This window comes from Carcharhinus amblyrhynchos, chromosome 30 (genome assembly GCF_965287045.1).
Source record: "Carcharhinus amblyrhynchos chromosome 30, sCarAmb.v2.hapA, whole genome shotgun sequence".
Taxonomy (NCBI): domain Eukaryota; kingdom Metazoa; phylum Chordata; class Chondrichthyes; order Carcharhiniformes; family Carcharhinidae; genus Carcharhinus; species Carcharhinus amblyrhynchos.
The window spans coordinates 16,371,246-16,394,929 of record NC_137353.1 but is presented as its reverse complement, the minus strand read 5'-3'; the positions used below and the strand labels follow the sequence as shown (position 1 = coordinate 16,394,929).

General features: G+C 43.2%; 1 protein-coding gene across 1 annotated transcript in view; it reads left to right on the top strand.

The window, feature by feature from the left end:
* The first annotated feature begins 5,649 nt into the window (after positions 1-5,649).
* Positions 5,650-23,684, top strand: part of LOC145360248 (paired box protein Pax-7-like) — a 288,901-nt gene continuing 270,866 nt past the window's right edge. The window contains exons 1-5 of the mRNA XM_080215326.1: positions 5,650-5,709; positions 5,978-6,267; positions 7,844-8,079; positions 9,019-9,148; positions 10,197-10,325. Of these exons, the coding sequence (XP_080071452.1) occupies positions 6,183-6,267; positions 7,844-8,079; positions 9,019-9,148; positions 10,197-10,325 (580 nt within the window). The 5' untranslated portion in view covers positions 5,650-5,709; positions 5,978-6,182. The remainder of the gene's footprint in view (positions 5,710-5,977; positions 6,268-7,843; positions 8,080-9,018; positions 9,149-10,196; positions 10,326-23,684) is intronic.

Genomic DNA, 23,684 nt, shown 5'->3' with positions numbered 1-23,684 from the left:
TACACTGTCCCCATCAAACACTCCCAGGGCAAGTACAGTGTGGGTTAGGTACAAAGTAAAGCTCCCTCTACACTGACCCCATCAAAACTCCCAGGGCAGGTACAGTATTGGGTTAGATACAGAATAAAGCTCCCTCTACACTGACCCCATCAAACACTCCCAGGGACAGATACTGTATGGGGTTAAAGCTTCCTCTACACTCTCCTTATCAAGCACAACTTTTCTCACGTTGTCTTTCCCTTTCCCATTTTTCTCCCTCTCTCTGTATGTTTTGCCCCCTCTTTGTTCCGTCTTTTTTCTCACCCCTTTTCATGCCAAATCATAATTTGATCTCTGATTGTTGGAGAAATCAATCATTTGGGAAATTTGCCCACTCACCTGGTGTTGCCCGGTGCCATGGCAACCACTGCCCACCACTGGCTTTCCCAGTGATGACCTGCAATCTTCACTTAATGAACCCAATGCAGAGCACACGCCTCCGAGATATTTCTCTGCTCTTAAGCTGCACCTGTGCAGCCTGATTGAAGTTTTAATGTGTTTAAATACATTTACATTTGTTTGGTCACGGTGACAAGATTCTCTTTGATCTTTGGTTTATTAACTGCGATGAAACCAGATTCTAGATTTTGCTGTTTTGTGGAAGAGTGACAGCTTTAGATTTGTAGCTAACCCACACTCTGTTTCTCACCTGCGGTTGATGTGTGACCAAGATTACAGACAACAAGAGATTGTGTGGGGCCCACACAGATCACCTGAGGAAGCAACCAGGGATTTTCACTCAATTTCCCTGCAACCACAGATAGACAGTGTCAGGAAACTTTGCCAGTAATATTAATTCTGGGGATGGGGGAGCATCAAGAACACATCTCATCAAATTATATTAGATGGAACATTTGTATTTCAGGGAGTTTCAGCACTCTTCAGCAACCTTCAGATATTTGAATGTTGCTATAACTAGACACTGGTGACCAGTGTAATTATATCTTGAAGACTAGATATTGGGTTTTAATTTACCTGAATATTGGGGTTGTTGTAACTGAATAATGGAGCTTAGTAAAACTGGATAGAAGGGATAATAACGCAGGATAGAGAGGACTGACATGAATGAATATTGGGGCTGATATAGCAGGATATTAGAGTTTAATAGAACCGGATTTAGGGATAATAAAGGCTGTGAGTGAGGACTGATATAACTGGATATTCGAACTGGATGGACTGGAATCTGATGCTAATATATCCGGATTTTACACAATTGGTACAGGTGCATATTAAAGAGCAATTTAACACAATATTGGAGACTGATAATGACTAGTTATTTGGGATAATATGACAGGAAAGTAAGGGCTGATGTAACTGGATATTTAGAGGCAGTTATAATGAATAATGGTATAAATATCACTGTACAAGGGTGTATAACTGGATATGTAAGGCCATGATAATGAATACTGGAAATGAATACTGAAGATTAGTACAACTGGATAATGGAGACTGATGTAACTAGACAGGTTATTGGAGATTAATAAATTCGAACATTGGCAACTGGTATAACTGGATTTTGGATGCTGATATAAGTGAATATTAGGAATATTAAATGGATATTGAAGATGAATGAGTGGCTGCTGGAATTGATGAAATTAATATTGAGTATTGACAAAACTGTATTTTCAGAACAAATATAACCCCATATTGGAATGATGTAAGTAGGCATTGGAGCTGATAACTAGACATTGGAATGAATATAACATTATTGGGCATTGATACAGCAGCTTTAAGTGAATTATACAGTTAATATTGAGGACTGCTAGAATTTGAAACTGGGGCTGATATCCTGGAAAAGGGGGGCTAATATGATGGATATAGGGAAGGTAAAAGTGGATATTTAAAGTGATGCAATGATATTGAAGGTTGATATAACTGAAATGAGTGAACTGGTGTGGCTGGATGTTAGCAACCAATCTAACCGGACACCAGAAACTGTAAAGACTGGATATTGGCAAGTGCCATAACTGACTATTGGGGTCAAAAATGACCGTGATCTCTGAATGTCGATGTCAATATATCTGAAAACTGCAGGCTAATATAAGTGGACATTGGAAACTGGTTTAATCAGATCTTGGAGAAAAATATCACTGAATATTTGGGCTGATACAATTGGATATCTGGGGGCTGACAACTGGACGTGACACTAATACAACTGGTCATTTGAGCCGGACGTGATTGATATGAGAGATTATTAGAACCAATATTAGAGAGTAATGTCTGTCACTCTGTTTGTGAATATTGTGACAATATCAAAGAACTGTGCTCCGGTTCGGGAGTTGGCACCCGGGAGACAGCTCCAGGAAGACTCCAAGAGTGTCCTCCTTGTTTGGTACAAGCCCTGTCTGCTTTCCCTCTTTGATCTCTCGGTAATGGTTACCGCTTGCTCATTCTATTCATTTTTTTTTCAACTGTGATCAGAGAATGACGCGAGGAAATGGGATTTGAACTGAGTTAACAGTCACGGAGACAATGCCCAGAATACGCCCGGGGTTAGAATAGAGTTGGGGGTTAGTTTAATTGGGATGAAAGTGGGTTCGAATCAGGTTGAGGTGTGGGGGTATGTGGAGTTGCATGATAGAGGGAGGGGAGTGGAGTTAAAGTTAGAGTTGGAATTAGTTTTGGAGTTAAGGGCCAGCAATCGCTGAAGCGAGATTTCAAATCCTTGAACGGATTCTAAGTACCACTTTGTGCTTGTTCTAAGCAGAACCCATTAATAGATTACCAGGTGCTGGAGAGATTTTCCTTTTTAAATGCAATTCGAATTCAATTGGACGGACACAAATAATTGTAACTTTTTCTTTAATTTGAAAAAAGGAAGATGATTGCAATTGAATTTCGGGGGCTGTCCGGATCTCACCTCCGCTCTGGATATCTGTCTGACACACAGCAAGATACTCCTTTGTTCCCAATTTTCATTTAGAAAGTTATTTATGGGATACACGCGCTGTTAATACTTGGCGGGGGAATTATTCTGCCGAGCTGAATACGAATTAAATGAAGATTAAGGGAGGGTGTGTGAAGCAAAGCGCAACTTTTTAAGATTCCTATTATTATAATTAACATCAGTGACATTTTGTAAAACAGCCATAACAGAACACATTTAATAAAAGGATCATCGATTGGTTCCTGGCAGCAGTGATCAGTGTTGTATTACATTAGGACAATTAACATGCTCGGGGAGATCAGCCACTGAGGGGAAATTAAATCAGAAACTTTTGTGAGTCATTTTCGGTATGTGTGAATAGGGGGGAGTATACTTGTGTATACATGTGTGTGTGTGGATGAGGAGGGGGTATATCTGTGTGTACGTGTGTGTGAATAGGAAGTATATTTGTGCGTACGTATGTGTGTGGGTAGGGAGAGGGTATATTTGTGTGTATCAGGGTGTGTATATGTCCATGTACATATTTATGAATGTATGTATGTGTGAGTGATTCTCTGTGTGGGGGTATATGGTTGCGTACATGTATGTACATGTGTATGTATCTGCATGCGTGCTGGGTGATGGTGTCTCTATGTGAGTGCGTGTGGAGGAAGACCTGTACGTGTGCGAGTTTCTGTAGGGATTGTCTGTATGTTTGTGTGGGGACGGGGTGTCCCTGAGGTGTGAGTGGTGGCGTTTGCATGTGTTTATGAATGGAAGTATTTGTATGAATGTGTCTGTGGTGTGTTTGTGTGTGTGTGTGAGTGGGGATGTTTGTATGAGTGTGTGCGAGAGAGTGGGAGTGCTTGCATGAGTCTGTGCGAGAGTAGGGGTGTTTGTACGTGTGTAGGATGGAGTGTTTGTATGAGCGTGCGTGCAAGAATGGGGGTGTTTGTATGAGTGCATGTGAGTGTGGGGGGGGGAATGTTTGTATAAGTGTATGTGTGTCTGTGTAAATGTGTGAGTGGAATGTTTGTATGAGTGTGCGTCTGTGTGAGAGTGGGTGTGTTTGTATGAGTGTGTGTGAGAGCGAATGGGGGCTGTTGTATGGGTGAGCGTGTGTGCGGAAGTTTGTATGTATGTGCATTTGTATGAGTGTGTCTGTGAGTGGGGTACTTGTGTGTGTGTGGCGGGTGGGGGGTTGAATATATATGTATGTGTGTGTGAGTGGGGGATCTCTGTTATGCGTGGGTTTGGGTGTGTATCTCTGTTGTGTGTGAATATCTCTGTTTTGTGTGTGGGGGTGGGTGGGTGTGAGTGTGTGTGGATGTGTGTCTCTGTTGTATGTGGGTGGATGTGTGTGCGTGTGTGTCTCTGCTGTGTGTGTGGGTGTGTGTATGGGTGTCTGTCTTGTTTGTGTGTAGATTTATGTCTATGTTGCGGGTGTGTCTCTGTGGTGTGCGTGTGTCTCTGTGTGTGGATATGTGTGTTTCTGTTGTGTATATGGGTGTGTGTGAATGTGTGTGGGTATCTGTCTTTGTTGTGTGTAGGTGTGTGTGTCAGTGTGTGTGTGTCTGTTATGAGCGTGCATGTGCGTGTATCTGTGTGTGTGTGTGTGTGTCGTGTTTGTGGGTGTGTGTCTCTGTTGTGGATGGGTTGGACAGGGGCAGCGGCCACACTGCACTTTCTCTGCGTTTGGGAAGGAAATTCCGCTGTAGGTTTCTCTAAGAGTTATTTATTAAATCCATCAAAAAGATTTGAGACTCGAAACCAGCTACCTTCCCCGCAAATATCAGTGCTCGATGCGATGGGGAGTCCCCGCTCCCGCTCTCAGCATAAACGGCCTTTTCCTTTCTCATCCTTTGCCCGATGTAAGTTAGGGAACGTTAACTAGCTAACAACGCCTGGAGTGAAAAGCGCGGAAATGCTCGGGAGCAAATATACCGGGTGTCTGGTCGAATTCACTTTGAACCCGATTCGAAAGAAAGTTTTGGTAAGAATGGGATGATAGAGGCAGGAGATCTTCGGTGGGAACATGTAAAAAGGAGATACAAGGAAAGGCGAACCTGGTGGATCCCCAAATAAAACAATTCTCTTGTTACATCTTTCAATATCGTTCCACCGTGTAATAGTCTGTATAAACCCGCTATCCGCCCCGGAATCTAAGGGATACTGATTCTTGTTCAATTTCAACTTCCAAACTACTGCATTACGGAATGAATGTGAAATGACACTGCTGAAATAGGGATCACAAAGTGCCATCAAAACGAGTATTTGCACACGAAATCAGACAGCGGTGCTCAATGACAGCAGTCAGACTGCGGCTGGCAAGATGAGGCGTTCTTTTTTGGTTGGGTATTTGTCCAGTTGGATGCCCGAGTTTCTTCAGTAAAGTGTATTGGAGTGAGTCTGAAACAGCGAATCTTTCAGATTGAAGTTTAATGCATGATGCTTGTGCTTCTGGTTGGGATGATTGCATCTCTTCACGAAAATAACTCCCAGCTCTTTCATAATATATATGTATATAATATATATTTGAGCTGGTAACTTATTTTACTCTTTAAAAATTGTTTTAATAAAACATCTGTTTGGTTGAAAACGAGGCAGCGAAAGAGTGAATGTAGAGAGTGTTGATCGGGCCCAATGTCTCCCACTGTCATTGGCGCATTCACTTGTCAATGCCTTCGTTCCCTCCTCATGAATAAAAGAATCAGCCCGAGCCTATCACAGTTTAAACTCCTCTCCTCCAGCACACTGCGCCGAACTTGAGCGCCTCGACATCTCCCAGCTTCCTACAGAGTTTGGTCAGTTCAAAAAACTTTCCAGAAAATAGCATTAAAGCAGCCGGGGAGAGGGGTGGTTAGGGAGTGAGGGAGGGTAAGCAGCAAGAAAAGTTAATTGTGGATGGGATTGCTACATTAAAGCAGTAAAGGATTCCTTTTACTACTGCTCCCCCCCACCGACCCCTTTCCACCACCTCCTCCTCCTCCTACTCCCCCCTCCCCCTCACCAACTTTCCCTTCAGTCGCCTGATTCCTCATTGCCACTTTCTAAGAAACTTTTCTTTTGCAGGGAAATCACAGAGCGAGTCCTGCCCGGCCGGTGAGGGGCAGCGGCGGCGGATACAGACTGACAAGCTTCAGATCAACAGGGGCCACTGCTACTTCATTCACTCTGTCCGCTCATTTTGTGTGTGTACGTGTAAATCTCTCCTTTTCACTCCCACCGCTCCCCCTCCCCTACCACCGATATCGTTCCCCTTAATACCGAATCTAGAATGACTTCTCTAACCGGAACAGCACCGCGCATGATGCGCCCCAATCCAGGCCAGAACTATAACAGAGCTGGATTCCCACTGGAAGGTATGTCTCATTTCAACAACGTGTGTCTCAATTTAATTGTTAAAAATGCATTAAAATATTGAAGTGCAATCAAATCTAGATGAAAGAAAAATACATTCATATTTTGAGTACGTTAAATTACTTTACATAAAATAACATTACCATAACTGCACTGGTGCGTGTGGGATGGTGGTGTGAGTTGGGTTAGTTTCCCTGGAGTATGCCTTGTTCTGATGCACCTGCTTTAACATGAGGGATTGGTGTATCTTGAATTAATTGGCACTGGGCATTTAGTGCTAATGTTATTTTTTGTTATAATGTTTCCGAGCACGTGCAGCCAATGCACCGACTGATGGTGCTTGTTGGGTTCGGAAGGGGATTGATTCACTTTGCTGCTCTCCACATCGCGAATTCCGTGATTAAGGAGAAATTGGTGGAAGCCCACAAGCCGCGGATTGCGTAAAACACACAAACTCTGAGGATTTAGTGAAGTGCATCATTCAGCACATTGAAGTGAAGGAATAGTCAGGAGAGGGATAAGGGGGATTACTCCAATATTTGCACAACATGACTGGGAATAATGAGTGGGGAAAGTGCTACAATTTCTAGTGTCTATCGAGTGTAGAAATGGGCCACTTAGGGATGTTTGGGATGAATGCGTCGTGTCCAAGCTAATCGCATGTGGTGGTCATCATTGCTTTAAATTAGCAATGCCTGATTCACATGAGGGAATGAAGAGGTTCAATCTGCTCGCTGGAGCGGTGCTGCTAGTGTCTGGTCGCCTTCTGTGTATTTTTATTCCGTCTCGCCTTTTATCCATTAAGTACAACTAACACACTCCATTTAGTAAGCAAACCTTCATTGGGAAGGCGAATTTATTAAAGCCAATTTCGTTAACTGGGGTCCACCTTTAACTGGAAAATGACAGGATGTTTTATTATTATGGAGAGGTCGCTTTGTATTGAATGAATCTACTAAATTAGTATGATTTTTCAATTCTTCACCAAGGTTTGCAAAGCTGTCAGAGCCGGATGTCCTCAGTCAGCCCTCTTTAGAAAGTTCGAGATTTAATTACATTTCAGTCTGATTACATTTCGAGACTGTTACGACCCAGAACTTGGTGTTCTTCTCCACTGGAGTTAGTGACCATGTCGACTGAAGTTGGATGTGGCATTATCTCTCCCCCTCCCCGAATTAATAGGAAAAAGTTTAGATAGCAAGTTATAATTAAATGGATATGACACTTCAATATATTTAAATTAATATTACATTTCTAAAACAGTCTCAGATGCGCAGTTCCTACACTCGGTGTAGTTGAGGCTGGAGCCGGGCCAGTTACTCACACCTGTTTGGAAAACCACATTCATCCAATTCTACAATGATCACAATGTCGGAAGCATATAGAGATTCTATGAGACTTTAGGGGAAATTAAGTCTGCTAATTAGAATAGCAGTGTGAAAATAAATGCAATTGTTCTGTACAGTTCTGGGCAGTTTTAAACATGAGATGGTTTGAGTTCCGTTACAGATTGGTTCCGTATGCCCTTATGTCCCGGTGACATATTTTACATTTTTTCTTCTCTCTCTTTCTAACCAGTGTCCACTCCTCTGGGTCAGGGGAGAGTTAACCAGCTAGGCGGAGTGTTTATAAACGGCAGACCCCTACCGAACCATATCCGACACAAAATCGTGGAGATGGCTCACCACGGTATCCGGCCCTGTGTGATCTCCAGACAGCTGCGGGTCTCCCACGGCTGCGTGTCCAAAATCCTGTGTCGCTACCAAGAGACTGGCTCGATCCGGCCCGGGGCTATTGGAGGCAGCAAGCCCAGGGTAAGTGGGGGAAATGGCGGGTCCGTGGAGATCTTCTCTGGTATGATGACACGGAAAACGAAACAAAAATAAACAACCCTCATAAATGCAGCATAGATGTGGCGAGGGCAGTGTGCAACTAAAGCGAGAGACAGTCAGAAAAACCAGCCACACTTTTACAGCAATCTTCACAATTGATACAAATACCAATCGAAGTTTCGCTGCATTGTCACACATACATTCTCATCAACCCCAACAGCAGTGTCTGAAGTTTCAACTTCTTTTTAAAATTAATCATAGCTCAAATCCCAGAGGAGTCTCAACCCCAGGGCGGGCAAGGCGCGCAAACTCTCCACTCACTGTCTGAACCACATCGCTCGCTGTTAAATTGGATTTCTTTCCAACCGAATCCACACCAATCTGAGCAAAACTCCTGGAGGAAAATAAAACTTTCCTCAATTGTTTGAGATACCTGCCAGTGTAAATCAAACACACGAGTTTCCCATTCCTCCCAGGGACACCAACAATTACAGAAAACCCGATTTCAAAATAAAACCGGACAGTTACAACGGTGAAAGCAAAGCTCACTGAACTGGATTTAAGTATCTGAGTTTTAGTTACAACGCCACTTCACAGTTGCTTAAATCAGTATCATTGCCGGCTAACGCACATTACAACCTAAAATCATTTATGTCTTAAAATAACTGATATTTAACAGCAAGAAAATTAATATTTGACAACGGCCCTCACATACTGTCCTTACAGTTCGATATGATAATTCATAACAAATAAATCTTGCAAGGGTGGATGTTTAAAGTAATTTCGGTGGTTTACAGACTATGAATTGAACCATTCTGATTTTAGTTATTCCGTGATTCTCACATCAATTAAATTAAAAGTGTATTTTTGTCCCCCCTCTGTCTGTGTGTCTGTCTTTGGGTGTTTGTTCCCGCTCTAAAGCAGGTAGCAACGCCTGATGTGGAGAAAAAGATCGAGGAATACAAGCGGGAGAACCCGGGAATGTTTAGCTGGGAGATCAGGGACAAACTACTCAAGGACGGCATCTGTGATAGGAGCACTGTACCTTCAGGTGAGCGGGGACTTCCAACAACCCATACCTTGAGCATGCACAGTGAGGAACATTCAGGGAGGAACACAAAACTTCCAACACTCATCCATTTGAACAGAGAGAGAGAGGAAGGGATAGCAGAACGTAGCCGGGACACGAACAGCTAATTGTTAAGACCTGAATCACGCTGGACTTGGTACAATTTTCACTTACATTTCATCAAAATTACACCCGAAAATTTGATTAATCTTTAAAATTATCCCGGACTATTCAGCCACCGTCTCAGACAGTGCCACACCGACAGACACAAACACTAACTTTCAGCCAAACTGTTCAAAGTTGCAGGTTGGTTTTATTGAACCCACTCCTTCACAGGCCTTGATAGAAGTGGGTTCCGTGTAGCGGGGGGAGATATTCTGGGTGTATTGATAATAAAACAAATGTTCATCACTTTAGTGTTTTGCAGCATTTCTTCGTGATCATTTTCTTTCTTCCGCTCAGTCTCCGCATCACCTCATGTGGGACGGGGGGCGGGGGGTGGTCTAAGCGCCGGCAATCGGTCGCTATTTCAGTCGATGAAATTGATTCGAAATTGACAAGTTTAATGGAGGGCCTGGAAAGATGGAGGGGGAAGGGGGCAGAGCGAGAGAGCGACAGCTATGGGGACAACCGCAATACTTCTCCGTCCCCTCACTGAATAGCACCATGAACTGGGAGGGGAAAAAACTTTAGAATTATATACCTTTCTGATTTGAAAAGAAATCACGGTAAATATTAACAAAGAACATCGAGAATCTGTAAATTAAATTTGTTTTATAATAGGGGGAACGGCCACGACTCGTTTTAAATGTTATCAAATTTCATGAGAAGTTTTAAAGAGAACTTTTAAAAAAATCCGAAATTATTAAATTGTTGCCTCAAATAACCGGGAGATATATAAAGAAGTGGAAGGGAGTTGTTTTGAAGTTTCTAATTTAGAGAATCGACACTTAAAATGTAAAAAAAAATCCAAATTGTCGATTTTCCTAGTTTCCTTTTTTAAAATATATAATTTTTTTTCTTTTGAAAGTGAGTTCCATCAGTCGGGTGTTAAGAGCCAAATTTGGAAGGAGAGATGATGACGAAGAAATGGAGAAGAAAGATGAAGAAGGGGTCAGAAAGACTAAACATAGTATTGATGGCATCCTCGGAGAGAAAGGTAACACTGACACTTGCTTCTGTTTGCTTCTCTCCCGCCCCATGTTGGAGTTTAGTTGAGTTCCTCTTGTCATTCTGTCCATATGGCGGGGTGGGCGGGGGGAGCCGGGTGGGGGGTCATTCCCTGCTCCGTTCTGTTTTCCCATCTGATTTATACTTTCACTAGATTGGGAACTTGGCGCCAGGAACCTTTATTTTCCCAACGGTCCCCACATTGGGGGGGCGGGGGGGGTGCTCAGTCAAGAGGACTTCGTAAAAAAAATGCACCTGATCCTCCCGCCTTGCATTCCTGTGCTCAGTATTGGGAGAAGTTGGGTCTACTTTCTCTTCACGATATGGAATCAGAAATATTTTTTGAATTGAGAAAGAAATGCCCAAAACAGCTCCGCGTGTTTGCTATGTTATATATTCCATGTTATCGGTATATTTTTAATTGTGTGCGGCACAGTTACTTTCCTTCTCTCGCCGAAATGGTCAAGTTATTTCGTTCTATTTACAAGTCTGCGGCCGAGCTCCCAAAGTGTTTCTGTAGATTTGGCTAAATTTTGCGCCCAGAGAAACGCGGAACTCTTCCCCCACCTCCCCACAATGAGTCGGTCCCGAGTGTGAAAGGCTTTCGGTGCAGGAGAGGCGGGAGTGGAGTTAGTGTTGGCCGGGCACTTTGGCAGACTGCAGCCATCAATTATGGAAAGTATTGTTGGAACTTAAATTAATTTGTGTTGTGGACAGATCATCCTCCAGGTTTCTTAAACGGTCCCTGGAAACCGTAGCTGACAGTTGCCCGCTCTGCTACTCAATAACAATTGGTGTGTGTGCGGGGGGGGGGGGGGGGGGGGGAGGTGGAACTGCAGCCGGTTGATGAAAGGCGAGGAGATAGGCCATTTAGTTTGTTCGGATGATCAAGGGACAGGCAAAGGTGGTGGGGTGGAGGGGATATGCGCAGGGGGTGGGGTGCATGGGGGTGGATAAAGCACTAAAACCATCACTTGGTTAGGAAATAAATTGCAATGTTCATGGGATCGATCTGAAAGGAAATGCCCAGAAAAGTTATTAAGTTGTGTTTATTTGGTAATGCGCGTTTGTGGGAGGTAACAGAAATAAATTGTGATTACTTTTTAATGTATATTAAGTTCGAATTATTTGCCTTAGTTTCATGCATGCGGCCAGTCTGGGTTATATGAAAGAGGAAACGGCGTCCCTCACACATGCTGTATACTCCTGGTTCATTCCACCGAAATTATCTGACCGGTTACAGGCAACAAAAAAAACGATTCAATCGGTTTATTATCTCAATGTTGACGGGGTAAAGTTCGGCCGCTGACTTTTGTACCAATTCCAGATTGTTCGTCGCCAAACTTTTTGAAGAGAGTGAAAGACAAAAAAATGGCTCGCTTGTTCTTTTAATTCCTCGGGGCCCACTCGGGGATGTTCAAATGAACAACCCCCCCCCCCCAACTCCCCCGCCAAAAAATAAATAAAAGATAGGACAAAAAACTGTCAAACGAGATGTTCAAACATTTTTACTTGCTTCGACAAAAGGGCTTCTGGAACTGACTCATTTCCAGTCTTGGTGATGAACTTGCGTTACAAAGAACGTCGAGTCCATTGAAAATGTTTTAAAAGCTGGAATACAAAAGAGGGACAGAGGCGAAGAGAGAGGGAGAGACAGGCGGGGGTTGGAGAGAGAGAGAGAGAGAAAGAGGGAGTGAGAGAGGGAGAAAGACAGCAGCCAGTTCCGAGGCGGGCAAAGCACAACAATTCTCATTCAAAAAAAACTGCGAGAGGGGGGAAAAAAATCCCAGAACAAAAGAGCAAGGGAGGAAATAATGGAGTTTGGGAATGACATGAATAATGCATCACCCTCCCCGCTGTTCGGAGTTTTGTAATATTATTGGGAAAGAATAACTGGCTGAAGGTACAAAACGATTGGAAAAAAAACATTTAAAAACTGTCAATATTCATTTAGGGAGCAGATTTCGTGCATTCCCCCCCCCCCTCCCGCCCAACACCCCACCCCACTCGCCCCGGTTGCCTCCTGTGTCCAACCATTCAACATCATATTTGAATCAAATCTCAAAAATAAACCTTCAGCAAATCGTAGAGAGTGAAACCGAGGAAATATTACTCTTCGGTGTTGTAAATGGTCCAGATGTGAAATCTTTATATATTTTGCCAAATTTTATTTAAGCCGTTTTAGGATTTAAAAATAATGTTCCCAACCGCGTGTTGTTCTGAGTGCTGTTAAAATGTTTATTACGCGCCCATCCCAACACCCTTGGGCCTTCGATGTTTGCTTTTTAAAAAAATCTCAGTATCTAAATTACATCTCAGCAAAACAAAGTTTTCAAACAAAAAATATTGAACGGTATAATTTTGTAAACGATTATAGTAAGGTTTAAATCAATTATAGACACTCATTGCGTGAAAGTGGTTGCGTTTGAGAAATCTACTTTCAGCCAAGAGAATCTACACAAATACTCGCTGACTGTTTGTTTGTCTTCTGGTTATCGGTCCCGCTCATTATAGCTTAATTTGCAAAACTTTCATCCATTAAAAAATAATCAGTCGTGAATTTCAGTAAATTTCAACTTTCAAAAACTTTTAATTCCCCTTAAACTTACCTTACGTTTCAGGTGGCGAGTTTTTGAGAGGGTGAAATTTCCAGCTGCTTTAGTTTATTATAATTACAGAACTATTTCGTGGCATCGCCGATACATCCGACGCCCAATGTTTAAATCTACATTGTTTAAAATGTTTTTGACAAAAAGAGAATTTCGCGTGCTGCGGTTTTAGCAATCAACTTTTTAAAGTGGACGCGGAACCCACGCTGGGTGACAGCGAAAAGACTATTTCTTTAAGACGCCTGGTGTTTACATTTATAAATCAACCTTTAGTGGAAGTGTTAAAAAAAGTGTACAAAACTTTTCTTTCACTTTCCAAATTAAGCCTAATAAGGGCGACCGGATGTTTAAACCGCTGGCGACCTTTGTCTTTTTTCTGGGAGGGGGCGAAGAGTATAGATGTCTAATTTAAACCATTCGTGGAGGTGGAATAGTTTCGCTCAAATTCATCTTCAACCACACACCAAATCTTGTTTCTTTTTATATAGAAGTCTTCAAAATCTCAAACTGCACAGGCGGCCAAAAGAACCCTCGCGGTTCAACAGCGGCATGTGTTTAACAGGAACTGAACGATCTCACTCACTCATACCCACTTACCACAAACATACATCCACGGTAATATCTGGCTGGGACTATTGCTACAGATCACTTTTAAAAGCAGTGACTTTATGGGTATTTTTTCAAAAAATGCGGACTCTTCAATGCTTGCCTATAACACAAGCTCTGCAGAAAGTGCCAACACATGGCCCTGTTTCTTTAAGCGATTTGTTTTGAATAATTATTTATATTTCGCTGAACCACAGGAAACCCAAACATAACTTAATTTGTGTCTTTACTGCGGTAACTCGGGGCTGAGTTCTAATGCCTTCTCTCTTCTTTTAAGCAAAGATTTTGCTGGACTTTCCTTTCTCTCTCATCTCTCTGACATTTAATAATGTTAAGGCTTATTATGGAAAGTAATGAAAAAAGCGCTGTGTGAATGAGGGGCTGTGTTTCCGAGGAGTGTAATAGCTCCTAGCCATGGTTAGAAGTGTATTTAGCCCCAATCAGCCACTGTGGGGACTTTTAAGCACAAACGTTATGTTGAAGGGTTTTAATGCAGATTAAATTGAGCCCTTTTATTTCTTGCACTTTCATCTTTAAACGCTTCGCTCTGTGTAGCTCCAGGCACACATTCGCCAGATTTCAGTTCCCTTTTATAGTACGTGATTTTTTTATACATGTATATATTATTTTAGGACATATTTAACATTTTGTCACATGCTCTCTCCTCCGACCTGAGTGCAGGCAACAATCACTCTGAGCTGGGAATAAATGGAAAAAGAAAATGTAATTGTGTGGTTGCAGGAAGCTGCTGAAACAAAACTCTACATTTAACAAGAGAATAGATGGCCACAAACGAAAATAATTCCGTGACAATGAATAGAGGCTTCAGATAAAGTCCATCCAACTGACATTGACTTTCTGGCCGGTTAACACTGAGTGTCTGTGACTGGGTGGTAGGGTGGGTGAGTGTGTGTGTGGGGCGGGGGGGGAGGTTCCTGCTTAATTACCCCTCCCAATTTCAGTTGAGTTTTTAAAATGAATTGTTGACTCCAAAATTATCTCGATTGGGGACATACTCTACAAAAACAGGATAGGGCAAACGAGCGTAAAGATGTGAAAGAAATGCCGTGGACGATGTTTATTTCATACAGTGAAATCTCCCTGATATTGCAATCTGCCCGACACGGGACATCGATTTGCAATGAAAGTGGAAATGTAGGTGAAAACTGCGAGCATCTGCAACATGTTAGGATAATAAGTGATGTGGCCATTATTATAAAATGGGAGACAGATCGACAGACACAAGAGAATTACATTAATTGACAAGTGAAAGCTTGGGAGAAATGTAACGAACAATGGCCAAAATTGGAGATCAATGCGATATTAAACGGAGGAAATGTGCATCATGCAAACCAACAAATGGAGAGATGTGATAGTGTAATGGATGTATGATAGTTGCGGAGGTTGAGGACCGGGGATCCTGAATGAGAATCAAGTTTCGAAACACAGATTGGTCGCTTGTTTCTGGCGAGCAGGTTTGCTCTCCAGAAACAAGCCGGGTGTCATGGGGAGTGCGGAACTGTTGACTTCTGTAATCATGTAGAAGTCAGTTATATCTGGCAAAGCTGCGAGGTACCCGCGTATGCATGGCTTGAGTATACTCCACACAGGAAGCTGGCACACATGATTTGAGCGAGGGCGATCTGAATAAAATGGAAGAGAGACCCACTAAAGTTTATTCATATGTGTATTTGGTGTGGGATAGCCGGGGGAAGGGGGGAGGTGCGGTTTCACACCCGCTTGCCTTTCTTTTGGCTTGCTAAGATAGAAGTTTATTCGGTAAACTAACTACAGTGAGTTCACTAGCAACCTGCAAGTGTACGAATGAGAGAGAGAGAGAGAGACTTCAATAGACACTTGAAGACCGCAGGGTCACCTGGAAGTTGTGAATCTAATCAAATAGAAAGCAGAGAGGATTTCTGTGTTTGTGAGGGGGGATCAGCTGAAATAATAGAGGCCAGGGAACAGATAGAGGAATGTCAAACTATCCGGGGCTACAGCTCATTGTAATGTGCATATTCAATTAAAGAAAGGGATATAGCAGCCACACGAATGACACTTGTCAGAGAAAGCGAAGACAAATAAAGCACAGCACCGAGATAGCAATTACTAAAGTAAATAATGGCGTGGAATACTTTACTAGTCGGGGTTTAGATAAATAAACAGAGTGAGCGAGCGAGAAAACAAGTTAAGACAGTAAACCAGAGCGATTCAAGTTCAGCCAACTGGAAGAAGAGAATGTGGGAGTTATTTGGGGCAATGTGCAATATTTGAGCAGGAGCGAATGATGGAAAGAGGAAAGCTGAGGGAACCATGGCTCTGGGAAAGGAAGGAGAAAATTGTCCTCAGATTGGATAGCGGGAAGCAGACGGAGAGAGACTTCAGAGCAAAGAAACTCAAAACCAATAATATGATTTAAATCAGAATAATTGCATGTGAGAATGTAAAGAAAAAGTGGAGAGATAGGAATAAAGGCTGAGGGAGAGAAAGAAAGGGACAGAGAATAATTTGCCAGACTGAGTTCGGAAATTGAGTATTTTTAAAATATTTTGCATGAGTTAAACTATCTACAATTCATGTGTCAGAAGTGAGAAGGCATAACGAAGAGAGAGGATGAGAGAACGCGATAGGACTGCACTTCAAACGAATTCATCCAACGCTAGCAAAGAGTGAGAGAGAGAGATTTAGCTCAAATATGGCAACGTTATTTAGATATTAATAACATATTTTCCCGAGGCATCAGCAGTCCATACATCTTCACTTTCTCCCAGCTATTTGGCTGCAGGAATTGAGCGAGATACAAATGTTAGGCAGAGATAACACAATCAGCCCAGCTCCGTCCTATAGCTGCATCACTGTATTAAACCAGGATTAACCTCCCCTTTCCCATCAAGGCTTTCCCTCTTACCCCTTCTACATTTCATTGCAATTTACATGGAAGGGATTTTAAAGAACATATAGGACCTAGAACTTAAAGCTGAAAGGTCTTTCGGACGGAGCAAAACCCTAAATCCTCTCTCAAATGTATGAAATAATAACAGTAATAGTAATAGTGACCCAGTATTTCAATGCATTGGTGAAATTCCATCCATTGCAGATTGGGAGAGCCACACTTCAGAATTTCAGTTGGACAATTAAAAAAGAATCATTGTGCCTTACCCAGAATCCCCTGGTGTTAAAGGTGATGTTTGTTTATTTAAAGGTTCCCCGGAACAGAAGTTGGAAATGTAGCTTCTGTGAGGCGTTATGTCTCACCCTGCAATTTGGCAATTTCTATTTTTAAAATTGATTTTTGTATTATTTATTTCGTAAATTTTTAGTTACCGTATCGAACTTTAGTCGGAAATCTTCTGAATGGTTCTGGTAAATCGATTCAACTCCATGTTTCAGCCAACCTTGGATTGTAGGATGATAGGGTGGAGGGAGGGGGAGATAGAATTCCAGATTCGGGGGGCCCGAGTGTGTGGGGTGACTCTGTATCCATTTGTTCGGGGGTGGGAGGGGGACACAATGATGTGAGTTGAAGATCAGATCCATTCTGCTGACTCTGTGGGAACAGATATTAAACACCCGCAAGACGATTCCTAAGGCCTGAGTCTAGTTAGGTCTTTTAGTTGACACTAATTGCTGACTGTGCTGGAATCCCCAGTTACTTTAACATGGGAAATTGGTATAGTAATCTCAGCAGAACAAAGAACGCCAACAGGTTGCCTTAAAATGGGCTGCCGGGCTGATAGAACGGAATCAGCGTTTCGCATTTAAGATAGGAAACCAAGTTGGATTTACCGATTAGTTTTGAAGAGTAGCATTGAGCTTCATGTGCGTGCTGTCAAGAAACTGCTCATGTTAAGAAGGCAACTGTGCAGCCAACTGGTCTCGCAGCCGTGTGAGAGCAGAGGTCCAAAACACATGGGCACTAATACAAAGCCGACCCAAAACACAGGCTCAGTACAGTCATAACAAACAAGGAAAGGAAAGCAAACATCGAGACCTGCCTTCCAAAGCAAAGCAGACGCCACTGATATTGAATAGGGTTGGAAGAGAACAGATACTGATGGTGTGTTTTGAGGTAATATTTAACAAGATCTTCCGATTGTGAGTGCTTTGTAAAGGGAACACTTTCAGTCAGAACTCCGGAGTAGATAATGCTCTGTTGTCGGATTGCGACCAAAAAAAAATGAATGTCATCTCAAATGCGAATTTATAAAGACATTAGTCATCTGGGGGAAGCCTGAAATAAACCTGTTCAGGGGAGGATATTAATAAGCAATTATTTGCAAGTGCTTGGTTGACCTCTGAACTCCCGTTTGTAAGGGACAGGACGGATTGTCGGGTCTGTTGAGTAAAAGAAAAAAAACTAGGTGAGGAAAAGTACAGGACCCAGTCAGGAAATTGAGAAGCTTATTTCCTTTGATCCTTCTCGCTTTTTTCTTATCAGAAACATTTATGGTGACACTTTAACAAAGGAAGTTCATCATATTACAGTCTCGCCATGCTTTGGTGCGGGGTTCCTGTTTTCAACTAATTAAGGCCGGTCTGCATTGGGGCAGGCTAGATCACAGCCCACGTATTTATTTGTAAGGAATAAATAGGGATCTCGGTCTTTTTTGCGTGGGGAGGGGAAATTACAGTCCGGAATTAGGGGGATGTGCTAACAGAATTAAAATGTCGTAACAGATCCCCGCCCCTTATTAAATGTTTTGCTTTATTAAAATAATTTCAGGTTGAGGTTGCCCACACGAATGTAAAACTCGCCTGACTGGCAAAATGGCCAATGACCCCAAAATGCAAACGAATTGACTGCCCAGTTGCCAGGCCCTTTACTGGGATGTCTGTGAGTCCTGGCGCATTCTCTGTGCTTCCCTGCTGCCTTGACACAGCAGGCGTGAGTTGGGCACCAGTTCTCCAGTGGAGGTAGTGCCACGGGTTGCTGATCAACCTTGTGGCATCCAATATCCCAGCCAGGTATAGAATTCAGCTGCAGCCCGACAATGCCCCTGGGCGTTTCATACTATCCGCCTTGTACGCTCTTTAACCTAAGATGCGGGTGCTGGATATAAACACGAAAATCAAGTTTTGAAGCAATTGTCTTCACACTGACCGGTTGGACCGCTCGTGTGACCCAGAAAATGTTTAATTATCTCAGCGAGCAGGATAACTGGCACTACCGAAATGTAGGACACTCCCCTTCACACTTACCCACATAGATACACACACACACACACACAGATACATCTACGACCCACCTACATACACACCCACACATACACACGTTCCCCCATACACACACCTACACATCTACACATCAACACACACACCTACAGATGCACCCATATACATACAAACATCTACATACACATACGTACACACACACACCTACATGCAACACACCATCTTCACACACACACACACACCCATATAAACATCCACAAACGCCAATACACACACCCTTACTCACACATACACACACTCATTCACATATACCGCAGACACATCTACAAACTCACACATACATACAGACCCTCACATGCAGGCAATATAAGAACATAAGAAATAGGAGCAGGAGTAGGCCATCTAGCCCTTCGAGCCTGCCCCGCCATTCAATAAGATCATGGCTGATCTGTCGCTGCTCAGTTCCACTTTCCCACCCTCTCCCCATAACCCTTAATCCCCTCTCTTATCAAAAACCCATCAACCCGCGTCTTAAAAATATTTAGCGAGGCAGCCTCCACCACTTCAACGGGCAGAGAATTCCAGAGATTCACCACCCTTTGAGTGAAGAAGTTCCTCCTCAACTCCGTTCTAAACCGCCCCCCTTTTATCTTGAGGCTGTGCCCCCTAGTCCTACTGTCTTTTTTGAGCGGGAGGAGTCTCTCCACCTCTATCCTATCCATCCCATTCATCATCTTATACGTCTCAATGAGATCTCCCCTCATTCTTCTAAACTCTAACGAGTACAAGCCCAGTTTATTCAGCCTCTCCTCATAGCTCAACCCCCTCAACTCCGGTATCAGCCTAGTAAACCTCCTCTGCACTCCCTCCAAGGCCAAAATATCTTTGCGCAGGTGCGGCGCCCAAAACTGCACACAGTACTCCAGCTGCGGCCTCACCAATGCCCTATACAGCTGCAGCAAGACCTCTCTACTTTTATATTCAATCCCCCTCGCTATGAAGGCCAGCATCCCATTCGCCTTCCTGACCACCTGCTGCACCTGCAAGCTGGGTTTTTGCGACTCATGCACAAGGACCCCGAGGTCCCTCTGCACCGTCGCATGCTGCAGTTTTTCGCCCCGTAAGTAATAGTCCTTCCTACCATTCTTCCTACCAAAGTGGACCACCTCACACTTGCCAACATTAAATTCCATTTGCCATTTCCTGGCCCATTCGCCCAGCCTATCTAGATCCTTCTGCAGACTCTCCACACCCTCCGCACAATTTGCCGTTCCCCCAATCTTGGTGTCATCAGCAAATTTCGACACCCTACACTCGGTTCCCTCCTCCAGATCATCTATATAAATGGTAAAAAGCTGAGGCCCCAGCACCGACTCCTGGGGCACTCCACTAGTCACGATCCGCCAATCCGAATAGCACCCGTTGACCCCCACTCTCTGCCTCCTATTTGACAGCCAATCCTCTATCCACGCTAACACCCTACCCCCAACTCCATGTCCCTTGACCTTCTGCAATAACCTCTTGTGAGGTACTTTGTCAAACGCCTTCTGAAAATCTAGAAAGACCACATCCACCGGCTCTCCTCTATCCACCGCCCTAGACACATCCTCATAGAACTCCAGTAAATTTGTCAGACACGACTTCCCTTTAATGAAACCGTGCTGCGTCTGCTCTATCAAGCAATTCCCTTCAAGATGCCTCGCAATTTCCTCCTTAAAGACAGATTCTAACATTTTACCTACCACAGATGTTAAACTAACCGGCCTATAATTCCCCACCTTTTGCCTGGATAACACTCACATACATGCACACATACATACTCTCTCTCTCACACACTCACACACCCACATCCTCAACCACATATCCACACCCAAACACACACATACACACACACCCACTTTACTCAAAAAACTCACAGCCCTTCACACACACATTCACAGTCCCCACAAACACACAACGACATCCATACCCGCAAACACACACCTTCATCCACATCCACATGCAAACGCAAACATACACACACCCACACATACCCAAATATCTCCATATACCCACAAAGCCCCACACACACACACACACACACACACCAACTTACTGCAGGAGATCAGAACCATGCTGGTACAAAAGCAAAATGCTGCGGATGATGAAAATATGTAAAATAGAAAATGCTGGAAATACTCAGCATGTCTGGCAGCATCTGTAGTTAGAGGACCAGTTATTATTTCAGGTCAATGACCTTTCATCAGAACTAATGATGCATTAACTCTGTTTCTCTTTTCAGAGATACTGTCAGATTTGCTTTTTTATACTATTTCCAACACCTTAATTTTAAAAAATATGTTGGTCCTGACTGCACCAATGTTTAACCCCCCCTGCTTTACTCATGTTTAATAAGATGCTAGTATCAGGATTCAAAGTCACATTATTTCAAGTACTCAGTGAGGTAAGTTACAAACACTCCCAGGACAGGAACAATATGGGGTTAGATACAGAGTAAAGTTCCCTCCACACTGTCCCCATCAAACATTCCCAGGGCAGGTATAGCATGGGGTTAGATACAGAGTAATGCTCCCTTCACACTGTCCCCATCAAACACTCCCAGGTCAGGTACAATACGGGGTTAGATACAGAGTAAAGCTCGCTCTGCACTGTTCCATTAAACACTCCCAGGAAAGGTGCAGCACGGGGTTAGATAGGGAGCAAAGCTCCCTCTACACTGTTTCCATCAAACACTCCCAGATTAGGTACAGCACGGAGTTAGATACAGAGTAAAGCTTCCTCCACACTGCCCCCATCAAACATTCCCAGGGCAAGTGCAGCATGGGCTTAGATACAGGGTAAAGCTCCCTCCACACTATCCCCATCAAATACTCCCAGGACAGGTAGAGCACGGGGTTAGACACAGAGTAAGGCTCCCTCTACACAGGCCCATCAAACACTTCCAGGTCAAGTTCAGCACGGGGTTAGATACAGAGTAAAGCTCCCTCTCTCTGTTCCATCAAACACTCCCAGCATGGGGTTAGGTATAGAGTAAAACTCCCTCTGCACTGTTCTATCACACACTCTCAGGACAGGTACAGCACGTGGTTAGAAACAGATTAAAACAATCACAGGGTAGGTACAGAGTGGGATAAGATACAGATTAAAGCTACTTCTACACTGTAAACACTCCCAGGACAGGTACAGCATAGGTTACACACAGAATAAAGCTCCCTCTACCCTGTCCCGATCAAATACTCCCAGAGCAAGTACAGCATGGGGTTAGATACAGAGTAAAACACCCTCTACACTCCTAGGGAAGGTGCAGAATGGGTTAGATGCAATGTAGAGCTCCCTCTATATTGTCCCTATTAAACACTCCCAGGAAGGCACAGCGTGGGGTTAGGTACATATGAAAGCTCCCTTTTCTACATGTGCAAAATCAGAGAGTTCTTGTTTGTACGTACATCTATCTTTGTAGATAGCAGAAGGTATTAAGAAGGCTGTGTCATTGAAACAATCTTTCCAGTTTCAAACTTTATAAACAGTGCCTGGAGTACAAAAGCAGGAACGTTTATCTAAACCTTATTAAGATCACTAACTAGATCTCACTTGTAGTATGTGTTCAATTCTAGGCATACACTTTAAAAAGAATGTCAAGCCATAGCTCAAAGAGATTTACTGAAATTGTTCCAGGGTCGAGAGATGTAGAGAGAGACACTGGAATTTTTCTCCTTAAAGCAGACAGCGTTCTGGGCAATGTGAATGGAGGTGCTCAAAATCAGGAATGGTTTTGATAGAAAAACAAGAAGTGCTGGATAACTCAACAAGGATGGCAACATCTTTGGAGAGAGAAGTAGAGTGAATGCTTCGTGTCTATTATGACTCTTCTACAAAACAGATTTTGTTTCAGATTTCTAGCATCTGCAGTATTTTTATTTTGATGGGGTGGATAGGATGAGACTGTTTCCGGTGACATGGGGACAGAGACCTTGGGTTATTGCTTGAGAATCAGACCGAGATTGGGAGAATATTTACAATACACTGTCCGAAAGATTGAAGGAAGTTGATTCAATATAAACATCCAAAAGGGAATTGAATAAACACATGAATGGAGGAAATAATTGTGGGACTATTTTGACAAGGACAGAGGGGAAGGGGACTCATCGATAACTCTTTCAAAGAGGCTGCCACAGGCATAGGCTGAATGGCCGCCTTCTCTGCTAGCATCATTCTATTATTACACTGTCCGTAGCCTCAGTGCAGGTACAGCACAGGATAGACTTATAGTAAAGGCCCATCTACACCAGGAGGAGGAATTCATCTTTCCATCCTTGCTACATCAACAGAACAGTGGAAATTCAGTAGAAATTCCTGGTGGATTTGACTGTTGGGTACAATAAGTGGTGCAGGGGAGGTTGAACTCCACACTCCCTCCCCACCCCCATCCCCCCTCCCCCACTTCCCTCCAGCATCACTTGTAGTCTCTCTTAAAGTGGTTGAGTAAAGTGATAGCAAACAGACATTCATTTTACATATGGGGGAAATTCATGCCAGTGTAAAGTTTGAAGGATTGTCTTCAAACTGCTACTGAATGCGGCAAACCAGATGATTGTTTATAGTGAGGATTCCACAGCGGAAAGATATCCACAAGAAAGATCGCGCCAGCCAGGACTCTGGGATAGGCCAGTGCAAGGACACCGGGAACTGGTTGAGACAATCAACCCAAAGTGCATTTTATTATCTCTTTTTGAATCTACCTCCTCTCCGACTAATCTCTTGGGCGGAATTTAGGAATTATGTTGACCTCTCCCCAGTAACATGGGCTAATTGCGACTTTCTTTTAAGAAACAATATCAGTCACTCTGACCTTTCAACTCTCACCAACAGTTCTCTGAAAACATTTAAGGGCATTCACTTGTAAAGAAGGTGAGGTTCCTTGTTTTAGACAGCGTAATTCAGGCAGTACATTTACATGTGTT